General features: G+C 40.8%; 1 protein-coding gene across 1 annotated transcript; it reads right to left on the bottom strand.

The window, feature by feature from the left end:
* Positions 1-4,839: 4,839 nt before the first annotated feature.
* Positions 4,840-17,073, bottom strand: LOC121363731 (INTS3 and NABP interacting protein). The gene is made up of 6 exons (XM_041486347.1): positions 16,914-17,073; positions 16,431-16,538; positions 15,803-15,890; positions 9,015-9,117; positions 6,413-6,503; positions 4,840-5,515 (listed from the first exon to the last, which is right to left on the bottom strand). The coding sequence occupies exons 3-6, from the start codon at positions 15,825-15,827 to the stop codon at positions 5,420-5,422; spliced, it is 315 nt and encodes a 104-aa protein (XP_041342281.1). The 5' UTR covers positions 15,828-15,890; positions 16,431-16,538; positions 16,914-17,073; the 3' UTR covers positions 4,840-5,419.
* Between the last annotated feature and the right edge of the window lie 495 nt (positions 17,074-17,568).

Raw genomic sequence — 17,568 nt, 5'->3', positions numbered from 1 at the left:
CCTACACATGCCAATGCACAGTGTTTTGCTTGCTCTGGACAAACAAGCCCTCTGCTGGGCAGAGTTTGAGAACACAAGACTCTTGGTGTGTCTCTTCCTGGAAGGCTGTAAGCACTCAGTCCTTCTGACCCATCCCAGTTGTCAGCCAGCCGTGCAGTCTTGCTGGCAGAGAAATACCAAGACAGCAGCTTTGGCTTGGGCCCACATCTGGCCATTCCCACTTCCACAAGTGGCCACTGACTGACAGATGGAGAAAATCTACAGTCATCCAGGCAGAGAGATGCTCTAACATATCTCTACTTAGGACATGCAGTGATGGCTAAACCCCCAGCACAATGGGCAACTTTATCTGGTCACTGTTGCAAAGAACAAAGCACAAGAAAGAAAGCTCTTTCCAAACGCACAGGATATAACATTGCTCTCTTTCGGTTTCCACCTCTCCTACTGAAAATTTTAAACATAAAAGGCCCAAACTTTGTTGTCTTCGCCATCTGATAGAGAAAACCAAACCAAAGCTAAAGCACTAGCTATTAATGAAAGCAAGGACAAACCAAAAAGCAAAGAGCCCTGTGTCTTCTAGTAGGGGGTGATGAAAGAGCTGATGGTGTGGGATGCAGAGCAGTACTCTCCACATGACGCCTCACACTAGCTGACTAACCAGGAGCTAATCCTGACAAGTCCATCGGCTTTCTGTGCAGCTGCAGGCATTGGAACCCCTTAGCATTTTTCTTCATCTGCAAAAATGAAGGTAACAGTAATCTAGTTTGCCTCATGTGAGGATTCAAGTAACACACTAAAAAGGACTGTGAAGATGTAAAGGTGCCTGTAAATCTAAACATATTTTTTACAATGAACTTACTACTGAAGCTTATGTACCACCACCCAGTTGTATAACATGCTAATATGTGTAATGTACATGCATAGTGAAGGTAACGCATGTAAGCTTGTGATTTGTACTTTCCAGGTATATTCTGAACAACTTTCAGACCCTATCTGCAAAATCTTCATGAAAAAAGAAGCATCTACTGACACCAAAGTATCCACATTAGAGGCAGAAAAAGAAAGCAGATTGAGAACAAGGTCACCACCTTGCATAATTCAATACCTGAATGAACCTGGCAGAGTGCAATAGCTGAGGAAAATAATTTCCTCACCAGTAGTTTAATGTAATTTTTCATAAAGTCTCACCAAAATAATCAAGCCTTCTCTATTTAATCCATTAAACTTTCTCTCTAAAAAACGTGTATTCAAGGAAGGAATGTAAAGATCATTTTCCCAGACACATTTATAATTTGGTTCCTTCTATGAAGAGGAAGAACTAGGAAACAGGATGGTATTGTCTTTGTAAAATACCTGGGTCACGCTCTGTGCTTCCAATAAATCCAGAAACTCACTGAGCAAGCTATTAACCTAACAGCATGTGAAAACTACTTCACTGATTAGTTGTCAAAGTTACCATTCACCACAGAAAGCTCTGTATTTTAGCCCTCCAAAAGTGTTTCAAAACACACTGATTACCAGGCTTTCCGGACACAAGGGTGTTACTGGCAGGTTCTGTAGAATTTTCCCTGTGTGTTAGCAAAATGTAAATCAGGCACACAGAGCTCTGGCCAGGTGGACTTTTCCAGCTGAGTGTCAGACAATCTCTCCCTCATTCTCCACCTCCTCCTTCAGAGGTGTCTGTGCACAGAGCCATCCAGCAGAACAGCTGTCTTCTGTTAACTTTTCCCTAAGGATTCACGTATCCGTAACATGGGAATCAGCTTTGGTTTCAGCAGAAGGACTGACTGAGTGTCCTTCAAGGTTTGCTATTTGAGCTGATCTGCCAGAAGGAATTGTCACTGCCATGAATTTGATCATCAGGAATCATCCAGTTGCTTTCTCAGCCATTCTCCTGATTTTGAATGAATTAGCTACCATAATGCTTAAGAGGATGCACTGAGATAGTCACTGCCTGCTCATGTCTGTGATCGCAGAACCACACTGTTTCAGGCTCATTCCCTCCTTCAGCCCTTGTGCTCTCCCCCTACAACACTGCAGATTCTGTAAGAGAAGCTATAAAAGCTGTGCACTCTTAAGATGCCATTGTCTGCATTTCCCTCCATCAGTTCAAGCTCATGTTCCCTGTAAACTGGTGGACAATTGACACTTTCCTCTTCTCTGAAGAGGCTGGGAAAAGCCTAGCCTCTTCATGCATTTCTTCAAGGCTTGGGTTGGAGCACTAACTTCTCTGCTATGCAGCAAGATGGTAAGTGACCTCTAGCCTTTAAATCACAAAAGTGACTTAATAAAAGCCTAGAGCCATCTAAAGTGTGTACCTCAGACAAGGATCCTTGCCATGAACAATGCTACCCAGCTGCGTCCACAGGACTAGAAAATTACTGGCTCACTTGAACACTGCTGAAAGTACATGAAGGCAAAACCAGCATTTATCATTTTAACTAATTGAGCACATCAAAGCAATTAGGAAGATCTAGGTAAGATGCACAAGGGGCTGTAATTTCTTTCCACTATTTTGTTTCACTGAGTATTTTGTGTTATGTTGTAAAGTCCAATACAACAAAAGTATTATTGATCAGTTTCATACCAGCACTTCTAGGAGTTCAGCATAGTGAAAATACTAAGGAAAAAGGAGAGTAAAACCACTATGGTAGGAAATCACACATGGTTTTACAGGCCAAGCTTCTTGAGTTAAACCAGAGCATTTTGCAGTGGCTATTGTGGTGGGGAAATGGTGGGTGACTTTGGAAAACAAAGATTTGAAAACTTGTCTAGTGGAAGAAAAAGATGACAGAGCTAAGAAACAAGCTGTGGTTCAATTCTTTTAGTGCTTCAGTACATCTTTGATCCCTTTACCTCATCTCTTCTTGAGAGATTACAACTCTGCCATCACTTAGAAAATCTGATCTCATGGTGCTTTAGCCCAGTCTATGAGCTGCTTCCACCCCACCATTCAGCTCTGACACAGACACTACACCAACCTGTGGTGAGTGGAAAGGCCAATTTCTACTGTAGCAAATTAAATAAAATTAAGTGAGTCACGTGTGTTGAGGTACACAGTCCAGCACTGTATTACAAGCCTTCAGTTTTCATGTGATCAACTTAGTGGTTACTGCTAGAAGCAACACATCCCAGATACTTCCTGGTTCACATGTATTCTAACTGGTAATAATTTGAATTTGAACATGTGGTTCCAAGAGAAGGGGTTTTGCTGAAGTTACTGCATAGGGATAGATTAATGTATCCAATATTGCTAATACGAGGAAAGAAAGAGTGGCAAGAAAAACTGATCCATCTGACAGTAATTGCTTGAGTCTGTCATTTTAAGATAGGCGCTTCCATATATGTAATTTGTGTATTTGACAGTTAATCCTATCTACATATATCACCAAGACCCTCACAATTGCAAAGAATAATTTGAGACATTATAACTTTAAAATATCACAACAGCTGCATTCATTCCCCCACCTGCCATTCCTCATTCTTGAGCTCAGGCCCTGAAATTACAAAAGCAGGTCTTTCAATACCCAAGGTGAAAATAACCCAGCCAACAAGTGTTAACTCCTTCAGTGGAGCAACCATAACTTACCAAGGGAGAAAGATGATTACTGTTGCACTGCCTGGATCATTTGCAGTCTGTATGATGATACTGAAAGATTCTATAGTTCAAATATGTGGCACAGAGCTCCTTTAATGTTCATTCAACTCAAATATAAAATCCATGCTTTCTGCTGCATCTGCTTTAACATCTTTGCCTCTGTATGTTTCCAGGTTGGACAGATCCATAGCTGTCTCTTTTACACTGAGATTTGCACATCTTTTTCTTCAAAGCATCTAATAAGATGTGCAGCTCACACTGCAGAATAACAAATAGACAGGACAATTTCATATGGTAATTTCATAATTGGTAATTAAAAAGTTACACAGAGCCAACCACAGAAAATAGAAGTGACTTCTTTCCCAGTGCCCACAAAAACCATCATCATTCCCATGACTCATCACATCAGAACCCAGAAAAAAAAAGCATATGGTATGAATAGTTGTTAAAATTGCACATCTTTAAGCTCTACCAGGCTGGGTCCAGAAGATTCTCCTTTCTGAAAATGTTTCAGTATGCTCCGGTTTCTACAAAGGTCTATTTTCAGCTGAGGTATATGAAAGCAGTGGCATTTTCCTTATACCTGCACCCATCTCTTGGTAATTGTTCTGTATTCATGATTACTACATTAATATTAACAGTAAAATATGAATAGATAGTTCAGTAGTGCTTATTGGGTTCAGGCAATCCCCTGCATATAGAAACAGAATACCCCAGATGTCCTTAAGGAAATGCCAACTACAACCCTGGAAACTTAGGGACAGCTGAGTTTCTGCAAAGGACAGAGCTGTTTCAAATGGGCACCAGTTTAACAGATGCTTTCTGATTTATCATTCTCACATAAGTTTTCCTGTTCTTTTCTGTTTTCTAAAACTTGCCTCCATAGGCACTGCAATCAGTGTCATAGCATAACTGCATAAGCAAAGCTGTGGAGATATAAGAAAGTCTAAGTAAGGACTATTTTTCACTCTAAGATACTTTATCCTGGTAGCACAATCACAGTCCCAAAACAATTTACCTTAATATCAATAGATTTTCTTCCAGCAGGAAGCTGGAATTGTTTACCACAGATAAAAACACCAAGGAAAAAAGTGAACAAAAATAAAACACACTGAGTCTTGAAAAATGCATAACTAGAAAAATGACCTTTTAAATGGAATTGTCTTTGCAGACAACACTTTCCATCTGAGATGTCCAGAGAAGTTTTGATATTTTGTCCATAAAAAAGACTGTCAGAAACATTTACTTTTTTCCCACTTTAATTCATTTTCACATTTCACAAAGCAAGGTAAGAGGCAGGCACACTGTAACTAAGGACTTAAGACCAGATGATGCTACAATGGTAAAAACAGTACAGTAGAAATGTTTCTGCATAGGAGAGGGTGGGAGAGGAAGACTGGCTGATGCATTTGACAAATTCGTGTCTGTTTTGATGGACAGAAATAATTTGCATTATTCATTACAAAAATCATACCTGTACATAATAAAAAGAAACACAAATGCTGTCAGATTGTGCATCTTTTGGTAACTCTGGTTTGGACATTTATTTAAAGGAAGCACTGAAACAGGGAATAGCAAACCCTGTGCACTTCAAACTCCAAGAAAAGTCTTGCATTTGACTTTGACCCAACAGAGGAACAGAAATACAGGATAAAAAATTTTCAACACTATTTCCCCATCACTAGAGCTCACACTCCTGAATGGCATCTCCAAGAACCCAGAAAAAAAGTAGGTCTTAAGATACATAAAGAAATTAAAAGGTCAAACAGCTCTTGCTATGGACAAAAATCGATCTTGAATTTCTGAGGCAAACAACATTCCTCATTCTGCCTCAAGTCGAGGTAAGACAGGAAGAATAAGATTTCCAAATGCAGAGTCTTGAGTTATGAAGTATCCTGAGGAGTGTGCATGTGCGTGCTGGAAAGAGAAAAGCATTTGTTAAAGCATCTCTCCCTGCAGCACTGACATGATTTAAAACTTCATGGCTTCTGCAGCATTAATTATTTATTTCTCCCGGTTTGCTCCTTAATTCTGATAGTCAAATTCAAACCCAGCATTTTAGATCAGCTACATCAGAATAGGGCCCATCAAAGCAATTAATTTGGACATTCTCTTCTGCTCTTTTCAGCCAACCCCATGGAGGTGGTGCAAATCAACTGATTGCTTTTCTTTGCCTAGACCCCATGTTGCCACTTCCACTCCCTTCCATAACCAGCTTGCAATTCTTGGTTTATGACAGCTGCTACACAGAGTGCCACCAGACACCATCCCAAACACGGGACACCAGGATTCTGCTCATGTGATGTGATACTCATTGCTCACCTGAGGGAGGCAGCTGTTGTATGGCTCTGGAACACCTTTCTGAAATCCTACATACCCCTTCCCGGTTCAAAGGCCAGCAAGTTAGATGTTCTGCACATTCCCCCCCTCCACCACTAGGGAAGAGCCCTCCTGGATCTCAAATTCAGCCTGAGCTTTTAAGTGTGACCTTGGAGTGATCAAGGATAACTGGCAGAGTGAACTGCACCAGCAACAGCATGGCCAGCAGGCCAAGGGGAGCCATCTGAGCTCAGTCTGAGACACAAACTGGGGGGAGTTCAACAGAGACACAACGACATGGCTGTGGGGCTGGCTGGAGCTCTCCACACCAAAGGACATGCTTCATCATAACAAATGAGACTTCACTTTGACAAATACAGAAATGAGAGATACCTAATCTCTAAAAGGGGCTTTTCAATATCTCTAGGAGCAGGGCTGCTCTCTGAAGGGATGCACATCTAAAACAGAGCCAAACTGAACTCTTTATCAGCTCACCTGCAGTGCAGCCTTCTGCTGTGCTGCAATGTGCTGTTGCTCAGCATGATCACGGAAATCCTTATTCAGAGGTGATCTTGCAAGTGCAATGCTGCAAGAAAGAACAAGATGGTATGACACAGACCACAGCCAAAACATGTTTTCTTGCCATTCTAGCCATGGATACGATGACTTCCTGAGCTCTCATTTCACTCACAGCTTGACAATTGTCAGTTACTATTTGGAATTACTATCTGTAAATATAAGAGAAAAAAAAAAGAGTAGATGGAGTGACCACAGCTGTACAATTTGAGCCATCATAAACAATTCCTGCCAAACTAAACCTGAAGCCTATTGCGGATTTTGCCCATGGGTAGAGTCCCACTGAAGTCAATGAAACCACTGGGGTGCAGTGTTAGACAATGCAAGGAACTTCTACAGCAGCTTTGTGCTTTCACCACTACTCAGTCACTGAGTGACTGTTCTAAACAACTGTGACAAACAGGAGCACTAACAAGAGCTCTGCAGACTTCAGTACAACAACAGGTCTTCGGTGGTGGGGAAGCAGCTCACTACCTATGATACAGGAGCTTCCTACTGATGTTAACTGAAATAATGATCCTTTGGTAACAGCCTGGAGTACCTAAAACTGATTTAGCGTATCTCACTGCAGCATAAGGCTTCAAATTAAAATTTACTGATGTTTTTTCTTGTCTTTTATACCTTAGGACTTGTCTGCCTTATTAAACCAAAAAGAAGACAAAAAGCACCACCAACTCTATATATAAAGATACATGGAAATCAGGTGATGGTTGCCATTAGAACTGAATCACAAGACAATTCTCACCTACCTCTGAAACTGTCACTGGAGACTGCTGCTGAAAATCCTGCTCTTACCAATAACAGAGAAAGAAGTACAAATGCAAGGATTCCAAGCAAATTCATCAACTGAATTTTACCAGCAGTTTCAATGTCAACTGCTGATTTAGTAACTCAGTTTCTGAGAAGCAACCATGCTCATGAAAAGATGCACAGCCAAATCTATGCCTAAATGCATAAGAAAAGCTAAACAATTCAGAAAAAATTTTGCTTATGGCAAGTATTAAGATAAGTTTCACTGCTGGAGAAGAGTACTACTCAGTTTATTTAAAACACAGTATTTTCAGTGATTTTGGGGGTATTTAATTTGCAATTTGTAATCTGTACTCTCTAACTTTTCAATATGATTTCTGTACATAAGCTTAAGGCTCCACCATAAGCTGACATTTTTCAAAAGAGGTCTCCTGTTCTTGGATCCAGGATTTTCATGTGCCAAGTCCAGAAATCAATTAACCCATTCACCCTTATGCTGTCCCTGCTGTGCTTTAGGTACATCAAGGTCTTCTGGTCAAGTTTGCACAATTTTATGGTCTCAATTCTGACAATTCTGTGGTCCAAGACCTTTGGCACAACATCAAAAAACTGTCAGGTTCTCAAAAGTCACACATCAGAAAAATCACACCAAAAAAATCACACCAAAGCAGAGAGTCTGACTGCTGCATTGTACGTTCCACCCATGTCCACCTTCAAAACTAGAAAATTCTAATTCTGCTCACTAGAATACAGTGTTGTATTTCCTTAAAGAAAAAAAGAGAGTAAACAAGCACTACCTGAAGCTCTGTCAGACTTACAATGAAGCACTGAAACACTGTTGCCAGGAGCTGTATGTAACAGTATGATATTCTGATTTTCTTTCCAATAATTTTGCTCAGTAATAACCACATAAAGTTATTAATAGTAACTTCTTACCTCACTCAGAAGTCTACATCAGGAAATTTCAAGTATTCTGCATATTTTTTGACATTATGAAGGAATTGAAAGTGCCGTGGAATCTCTCAGAAGAAAAGACAGGGGCAGCACTCAGACTGTAGTCAGAGTATTTGTCTCTCGTACAGGTGTTGCGTGTTACACGGTGTCTAGAACGTGGCACTGCACTCACTTAACCCCAAAGTTTAAGGATGTTAATTTCTCCATATAAATTATTGTGTGATTTTCTAGTTACTGATTTATGACAAAACTCTAATCTTCTTGTCTTGTATGGGAGACATCCAGAAACACCCTTCAACTCAGATTAGACTATTACACTTTATGGTGCAGAATCATCCCTACAACACAGCATCTTTTACAGGATTATCTGCTATAACATACACTGTTTGTCTTGCACATAGGGAGTTCAAGAATAACTCACTCCTGCTGTAATTGCTCTTCTCTAAGCACACAGAATCCTGAACCTAATGGTCTGCTACTTCCATTCCCCAGAGCATTTCAGCTTAATAATGAAAGGTTTTCTCAGTGTCTGCTTCCTGATTTTTCTTTATGGTAGAATTTAATACACTTGAGTAAGCACATATGCTTCTCTCATTCTCAAATGGAAATGATAGAAGCCAAAATTCATGCTATGTGAACCACTTTAAATACTAATATGTTTCTAAAGAGCAATGTCTCTCTGCCTTGGCATTAAAGATGGTCAGAAAACACTTCTGTTAAGTATTTATATACATTTACAGCTCACTAGCTGTTCGGCTTTTTTTTTTTTCCTTGATGCAATCAGTGATGTCCCAACAGGTCTAAGAACATAAAATACCTGGCTCCAGGGTGATTTGTGGAAGACTGGTTTTGCATAAGTAACTTTCTCTTCTCCTTGTCTAGTTCTGCCAGGATTGCAACCCTATTTTTATTCTGGAAACCTGGTGAGAATGACAGAAAAATATTAGAGATATTTATTTGACTTCTGTGGCCCAACTCTAACCCTGTGGAATTAGAAATTCCAGTAGAAAATTACTCTAAGATGAATAGACTGATCTTCACTTGAAAAGACTATTATTAAACAGACTTCATTTTCCAGCATGCAATAGCTTCCATAAGCTATCATGCATATTATTACATTTTAAACAGAGGCTGTTAACTCAAGTTAGAGCCTATCCCTTCCCAAGCCAGCTCTGGAACTACAATCAAGGTTTATGCTCAGACAGCTGCCTTCCAAAAAAAAAGAAGTAAACTTACCAGGTTCTAAATTTAAAAAGTAGTCACTGAATGTTCAACTCAACAATAACAATGGAGCAATATATGCATGGGGCTTAGTTTCTCATGTCAGTGAACTCAAACTGTAACACAAGCATTTTATATATATAACAGATAAGAATGAGCAAATCACTAAGCTTGCACATGTGTTTATACAAACATGTTCCATTCAATCTATGAAGAAAAGTTTAAATATAATGTGTCCTATACACACTACCCTTATTCCAAGTATGATCAAATGCTGGAATAGAGAAGCAAATTTAAACTATTAAACTGTCTGTACACAATAAAAGAATGTGGCCTCCATTTGCTTTCATCATTCTTCCAAAGCAACCTTGAATACTAAAGAAGGGGTCAGGAAGTAGGGTGACTTGAGAGAATTTCAAAAATGCCCAAAATAGTTGCCACCTATTTTTAAAGTTGCCTTCTAAATGCAAACATGGCAAACCTCCTGCACCTACACAGGACTCATATGATAAAGGATCTCACTGCAGCCCTCAAACAAACCAGAGGCACAGGCCCCTGCTGTTGCCCAGTATGCCCAAAGAGCACAGTTGAGGACAAAAGCTCCAGAGCTGACTCTTACATGCCTCTATGCCACCAAGGACACTCCTCATGTCAGAAATGCACACTTCTTCAATCTCTTATTTGCTGCTGTTCTATAAATAACAAGCAATGACAACATCATAAACAAAAAAAGAAGAAGGAAAAAAAAAAAAAAAAAAAAAAAAAAAAAGAAAAAAAAAAAAAAAAAAAAAAAAAAAAAAGTAAAAGTCAAGCTCTCCTTTATTTCTTCCACACAAAAAGTCCAAGATTCCCCTGGAAGTCGCTGTGTGCTGTGCCCCTGCCTTGCAAACTGTCTTAGTGACAGCACTAAAACATGGTAGCCCACAAGCTGTGAGGAAGGCCACACACGGTAACTCTTAAGCATGTCAAGGTAAAATTATTATTTTCAGAAGCTGCACTCCAAGTTCATCCTCTTTGACAGACCTTGTGCTGATGCTCAATTACATAATCCAGAATTTCTTTCATCTGCATGGCTTAATGAAGGAAACAATCACCAGAGAGAAACTTTCAATTCTAAATAACATCTGTACTGCCTTGCTATCAAACTCTCACTTTTTTCTTCTACCATGCCTAATATACACACACCATAAACTTCAGTGTCTCAAGAGTTCTCGAAAGGAGCACAGTCTTTTGATTATATTGTACTGGATTTGTATACAATATTGTATATTGTATTGGATGTACGATCACCCACAATAATTTCAATATTTGTTAACAAGATTTTCAGTTACATTTAATTAACTGGAATTTTTCTGCCCGCTAATCTCTCCTTCCTGTGTAGCATTAGCTCCACTTAAACTCTGTTTGAAAAGAGTACTGATTCAGGCCTTTGATATTTCTCTGCTCTTCAGATATTGTACACTATCACTTTTTTTTTTTTTAAGACTTTGGGCTTGCAATGAATCTGAAACCTTAAAACTGAGCTGACATACAAAGCCTGACAAATCTTGCCAACAAGCCAGGATTTAATTATCTCTGAGCTGCAGCTAGCCCAGACTTTACTTTCTTGTAAATTTTGGAAACAACGCGTGGATATGATGATTGAATCACCTCTTAGAGGGCCTGACCTAAAACAACCATATGTTTGTATGCTAAATCTACACAATTTTAATCCAAAAACCTTTATACTTTACCTATTACTCTGCACCCTACTGATACTGCCTGCTTATCATAAACTGCATAGATTTAAATGCATGCTTGGAATTCACAAGATATGATGATTAAGGAAAGAAAAAGGAGACTACTTTTTAATGTAAGTTTGTGATCTAAAAAAAAATGAAGATTAAATATGCTTAAATTTATCACGAAACAGATGGTATGATTCAGAAAAGCCTGAGACATTTTAAATGCTGTTTTTAAACTGTGATCAGAAACAGTACAGGACTGTCTTCTATTTTGAGTCTTGTTACAGTATCTTGCAGAAGAAACTCTAGAGGTAGTCAGAAGAAACTCGAGTATCTTTTCTTTCCTCATACCTCTAATAACAGCTTTGTGGTGTGTTTTTTGTTTGATTGTTTGTTGGTTGGGTTTTTTAAAGTAGTATTTTGCACTAGAGTTCAGAGAGTAACCATCACCAATCTGCTGTGCTGAAAAAGTAATTTGTCTAAGGGAATTTGTTACTGGTAAGGAGAAAAAAAGCCTGTTTAAGAAAGTGGAGAAGCATATTCAACATATACATGTTAGTACTCCTCAGCTGAGCAACGTGATCTTCCTGCAGGTAAACTTCTTCAATGTGCAAAGCAAAGCCTGCTCATTTAAAGGTTAACAATGAAGGAGGTGGAACATGAGAAATCCATTTTACAGAGAAATTCTGGCATCCTTAGAAAGTAATTAGCCATATCCGGCAATAAATAAACAAGACTTTCATTTAGATTCTTCTCTGATGAGGAACCCAAAATAAAGACCAATTTAAAACTCCTACAGAAGTTTCCCACTTCAATCATAAATAACAGTAATATTTCATCTGCAGATTAGTCTGTTCTGCTTTCTACTACTAGAAATGTGGACATGCAAAAATCAAAACCCGTCCCCAGTACAGACCAGATTCCCATCTGTGAAAACCAGTGCAGATTTTCAAACACAGGAACTTCCTAACAGAGGTTCCCTTCACTGGGTTGAATTGCATTAATATTTTGAGCGTGAACAGTAATATTTTTCTCTGCTTTGCTAACATGAGTCCTGACACAAAATGATCTACTCAAGGCAGTTAACTAGATCATGGCAGTGTCAGATGTCAAACTGAGCACTTAGATCCTCAGATTACTCTCTAATGTAGCAAATTCAGGACATTTAAAATTTAAACCTTTCTGACACCTCTGTTTCTGACATCAAGCATTGTATTTGTGCAGGACTAGAAAGATTACTTGCACCTATTTTCTGCACATGAAAGGCAGAAAGCCAGAGAAAGCTGAAACCTTGCTGAGTGATACTGGCAGCTTTAAGAGCTCACAGAAGGCCTCTCTCTTTAACCTAATCTCAACATTTTATCTACCACCCTAACCCTTACCTATGTCAGTTAGCTCTGCAGGGCAAGCAACAGGATTAGCTTTATCTGTTTTAATTTTTTGCTTTTCATTGATTATCTTTTCTCCATGATCTGTTTCCTTGATCTTTCCTTGTTTCTTCAGATTCACAGCACATTTAAGTTTTTTTCCAAGATGCATCTTTTATCCGTAGATGTGTAACAGCACTAAAAAGCCCTCTGTTACTTTGTGTTCAAGATATAGCTTTGAAAACATTTTCTAAGTGTATGCCAGCTCCAACCTCTGAACATTGAAAAGCACTGCATTTTGTCCTGCCTGCTCAATTCAGAAAGGACTCAAAGCAATTTCTTTACTGAAGTGCATGTTTCTATAAATGGCAGCATTCATGAAGTGAGGCAGCATCCTCTTAAAAAGCAGACTCTAAAGACCATATTAAACACACACCACTTGCAAAAGAAATGGAGTAATTCTATTCTGATGGCCTCTTCTGCTTATGATGACTGGCATCTCAAAACATCATCTGAAAGTCTGCTGCATGCCAAATACTCTCAGTAACAATTTACATCTGGATATGCTTTCATATACTTTGTGTGACAATGAAACAGAAGGTGTACTGGTTATTCAGTAAATTAAGTTGAATTACTTAAAAATACATGAGTATTTTGTCTGTGCCTCCAGAAAAGAGCTACATACATAGCTGAATATAAGTAACTGATAGCTGTATGGCTGCAAAGTTCTCAAGTACTATGCTTACACACAGATCAGACTCAGATGGGGAAGAGCAAAATGCGTGGATGATGACATAACTGAACACAGAACAGCACAATCTTCCTTTTCAGACTCTGTGAACAGAGAGCCAAATCTAGCTGCTTAGACTGTGCTCTGTCAATGTCCCCACATACCTTTAGGGAAAAGCATAAAAAACTTTTATGACATAAAGAGACTTCAGAATTGCTGCAGCCTGAAACTTAGAATTCTGTTCATATTTCAAGAGCTTCTTCTTCCAACACACCAGAACTCTTAATTTCAGAAACATTCAGCCCTGTCTGAAGCAGGATCTGTACTTTTTCCACGTCTGAGGACCAAAATGAGAATTCTGTCCTGAGCAGTAACATCACTCTCATGTCAGATGGCTTCCTCTAGGAGGGCTCACACACAGAGTGGCCAATTCAGTTACACACAGCAAGGCTCTGGCCTTGCTGCACACAAGCAAAGGAATTTCACAAGAGCAGCCTGATGAATGGCATGTTGCCTAAGTACTGTGAAGTACTGCAGTAGGAGCAGCGTATCTCTGAGCACCTGGAAGTATTTGCTGTAATTCAGAAGCTGATTTCCACCCCTCAAAGTGTATCACTCTGGTCAGTGAGTGCATGTGGTGGACAACACACAGCATACAGCAAGATCTTCCAATGCTTGCAAATGCCATCAGTTCCCTGTGGTACTAATGAACTGAAATAAGGCTTTTCATTCAATTCTTCTTGGTTTTTCTGCACTCGCACGCAGCTCACCACCAAGAGTGCTTTTCTAAGAGGCCAGCGAATAAAAGTCTAGTCCAAAAAATCTTAACTTTTATAGTCCAAGTCTGTTATCAATGGAAAACTCAAATTTACTCTTAAGAAAATACCTGATACAAATCAAAGGAAAAGCAGTAATTCGGTACAAAAAGTTACGATCACAGTCTGCCTGGGGTGTAGAAGGCTAATGCTTAATTCATCCTTACAGCTCTGCCTGAGTAAGTGCTACCATTCATGACCCTTCAGGTGAGCATTTCAGTAAACTTGTATTCTTTTTGTCCAAGTGAAAAGAATAGATTAATTTGAACAATACTAATACATATGCCAAGAGGCAAGCTAAAAATGCAGTGTTTTCCACAGTCCTTTTCACTACCAGACTGCATCTAGCAAAGACAGAAACTCTGAACTGTTGTTTATATTTACCTGCTCCTTTCTAATTTTCCTAGTTGGACTACATATAGGCTTATTTGGTAATTAAACTTTAGATAGTGTTTCTTGTCTCCTCAATCCAAACGATTTTCAAATAATAATGGCATGGTTCCTTTAATGAGTCTGTAAAGGATATCTCAAATATAAAAGGCTCTATTAAATTATAAGACTCTGGAATCGGGAGAGAAGCAAAGGTATTCTGGCACTAAAATCTGATCTCTCAGTAAACCAACGTATTTAAGAAAAAGCAGCTTTTAACTCTCTATGACAACATTCTATTCCTTGCAATGATGCCGATTTTGGTATTCACAGAATAAAAGCAAGATTTACCATTATGTACCAAAAACTTACTCAGAGTTAAAATTTCCAAACAGACAGCTCTGCAATCTGCAGTACTTCTCTGTCAACACCACACAAAATTTCAAAAAGCACTCCTGAAACTACCTCCTTTTCATCAAGTAGCAAATAAAATCTGTGGTTTGGACCCACACGAGTCATATGATATCCCCTGAAGTATATTCCAGCAAAACCAGGTTTGCAGGACTGCTTGTGGTAAGGACACAAAGACAGACCTGCAAAAAGTCTCTGCTTGCTGGGAAATTGAACCCAGAATTCATTTCTCATCACCAAGTAAGGAGGAGCCATACCTGAGAAGCTTTTTCCTCAGCTCCTCCATACAAGAAAAGCCTCAGAGTTCCCCTAAGGTTTCCAGAAAACACCTCTAGAGGGCGATTTAAGATCCTCCTTCAAATTTACTGGGTGACACCTCCAGACCCTCAGCCTCCTCTAAAGCACACGCATTACCTGGACAGATGGACCATTACTAAGATTTTTATTATTCTAAGGATACAATGGGGATGCATCCTGGTAAAAAGGAACATTTCATCGCAGTTACCATTACGGTTTTAACTGGCTTTTTCTCCTAGGCCTGGCCAATTGCCTGTGACAGATATTACTGCCTGGGTCTTGCTGTTCCCAACATGACACGGAACATATTTGATTTCTGGCTGTTCTCTGATGTTGAGTGCAATAGCTGCAAGTCATGCTAAAGGCCAAGTGTTTTAAGTGCCTGAAATAAGCTTCAGGAAATGATCACTGTATCACAGGCATGATACCTACTTCCTAACCCTGAGCACAACATTATGCTCAATAACGAAGAGCTTCCCAGCCATCAGTGGTCTTTTTTAACCATTAAATATGTGTGTACCTCATCCCAGAAGAACTGTTGCCATTCTGCTGCTTTCAGCCCCAACTCTCTTTCCTTTCTTCACCTTTCCATAAAAATAAACTTACAGTTACGGTGACTTCACTGATATTTTGAATTCACTTTTTCCTTGAATACTTAAACTAAAACCTACCTTGTCCTGAAGGATTTGCTGCCATCCTTCAATTTTCAGCCCTTGTTTTATTCAGCTGGAGTTCAAATATTTTAACCCCCACAAATATCTGCAAAACAGGCACAATATAAGATGAACATAGTCCTTTAAGAAAAGAGCTTGGAATTCAATCTGTTAGAGACTTCATAAATATGGCAACTGTTAGAAAGCCCAAGCTGAACTCACCATGTGTGCTGCTTAAAATGTATTCTACAGTATATATTGTTCTAGCTGAAACTTTAGGCTTGAAATACCAAAGGTTGTGATCAATCCTTTTTTTCAGATTCTAGTAATTTCTATTAGTAGAAGTAGTAGTAATTTCTTATCATTTCTATTTTACTAAAAATAATATACATAATTGTAGTCATACACCTATTTTCCCAACCGAACATCTTCTGACAAGGCATGGCAGACTACACTTAAGAATTACATCAAACCTTTGCAGTCCTTAAAAGCTGAAGCCTTGGAAAATCACGATTTAGGCTCTAACTCAAGAAAAACTGATTGTTAGAGGAGAGGCTATTTAAATCCCTCATACAAGGCCAGCCAAAGTCAGCTGCAGTGTGGCAAAACAAAAAAGGAGGCCTGCTGCTCCTCGGTCATACGTCACCTCGGACCACCACCAACATCTGTTTCCATCAAGGTGCCAGGCTGTAAAGTGCAGTGGCGAAGAGCTCTGGCTCAGCCAGGCGGAGGCGAGGGACAGGAACGCTGAATCCTGCAGGAAACGTGGAGCACAAGTCAGTCACACTTCCACAGGAGACCGTGTCATCGCTACGCTCTGGACCTGTGGGTCCCTCAGCAGCAGCGCTGCGGTGAATTAATAACTCATTGACAGCATTAATTAAGCGCAGTGAGAGCGGTCGGGACGGGTTTCTCCAAGAGCCAGGGATGGCCTGACCCACTCTCGCCGCTGCCCACTTCCCCCCGCACACTCGGGAATGGGCTCTCCCGCTCGCCTCTCCCCTCCCGCCCACAATGGACGGACGGCTTCCTCGGCTCTCCCCAGCCCGGGGGCGATGCGATGCCCCGCCCCAGACCAGGCCAGCCGGCCTGGCCGAGGCCCCTGCAGTCCCTCCCGCCACCCACGTACCCGAGAGCGCGGGGCTCCGGCTCCTTTTACCCCGCCCGCCCTTCCCGCAGCGCGGCCGCGCCGCCGCCGCCGCCGCCCCTGCTCGTGACGCTCGCACAGCGCGACAGCGCCCGCGCCCTCCGCCGTGCCCGGGCCCTCCTCTCTTCCCGGGCCCTCCCCTCGCACTTCCCGCGCCCTCCTCTGTGGCCTCTCCTCGCACTTCCCGTGCCGTCCTCTCTTCCCGTGCCCTCCCCTCGCCCTGCCCAGGCCCGTAGGGGTCGCGGTTGTGCGTGTGGAGGCGCAGGGGGCCGCGCGGAGTGCAGCGCTCAGCGGTACGGCAGCGTTTGCCTGAGTTTGCTCCTGCCGAGGACATCCGCCTGGGCACAGGAGCAAGCGCCAGGGTTTCAGGCTTGGGCCACACAATGGGGACTCCAGGCAGCATCGAGGTTAAATAGTAAAAACACCCAAAAGTGGAAGGGAAAGGGTAACGAAATCAGGTTGGAAAAGACTTCCGAGGTCATGGAGTACAGCCTGTGACACAACACCACCCTATCAACCAGACCATGGCACTGGGAGCCACACCCAGTCATTGCTTAACACTTCCAGGGACGCTGACTCCACCACCTCCCTGGGCTGGGCAACTCATTCCAAAATCTAATCGCTCTTGCAAGGAAGA

The sequence above is a fragment of the Pyrgilauda ruficollis genome, unplaced genomic scaffold (genome assembly GCF_017590135.1).
Source record: "Pyrgilauda ruficollis isolate IOZ18807 unplaced genomic scaffold, ASM1759013v1 scaffold75, whole genome shotgun sequence".
NCBI lineage: Eukaryota > Metazoa > Chordata > Aves > Passeriformes > Passeridae > Pyrgilauda > Pyrgilauda ruficollis.
Note: the sequence above shows the minus strand (reverse complement) of the source record. Positions and strands in the feature narration are given on the sequence as shown.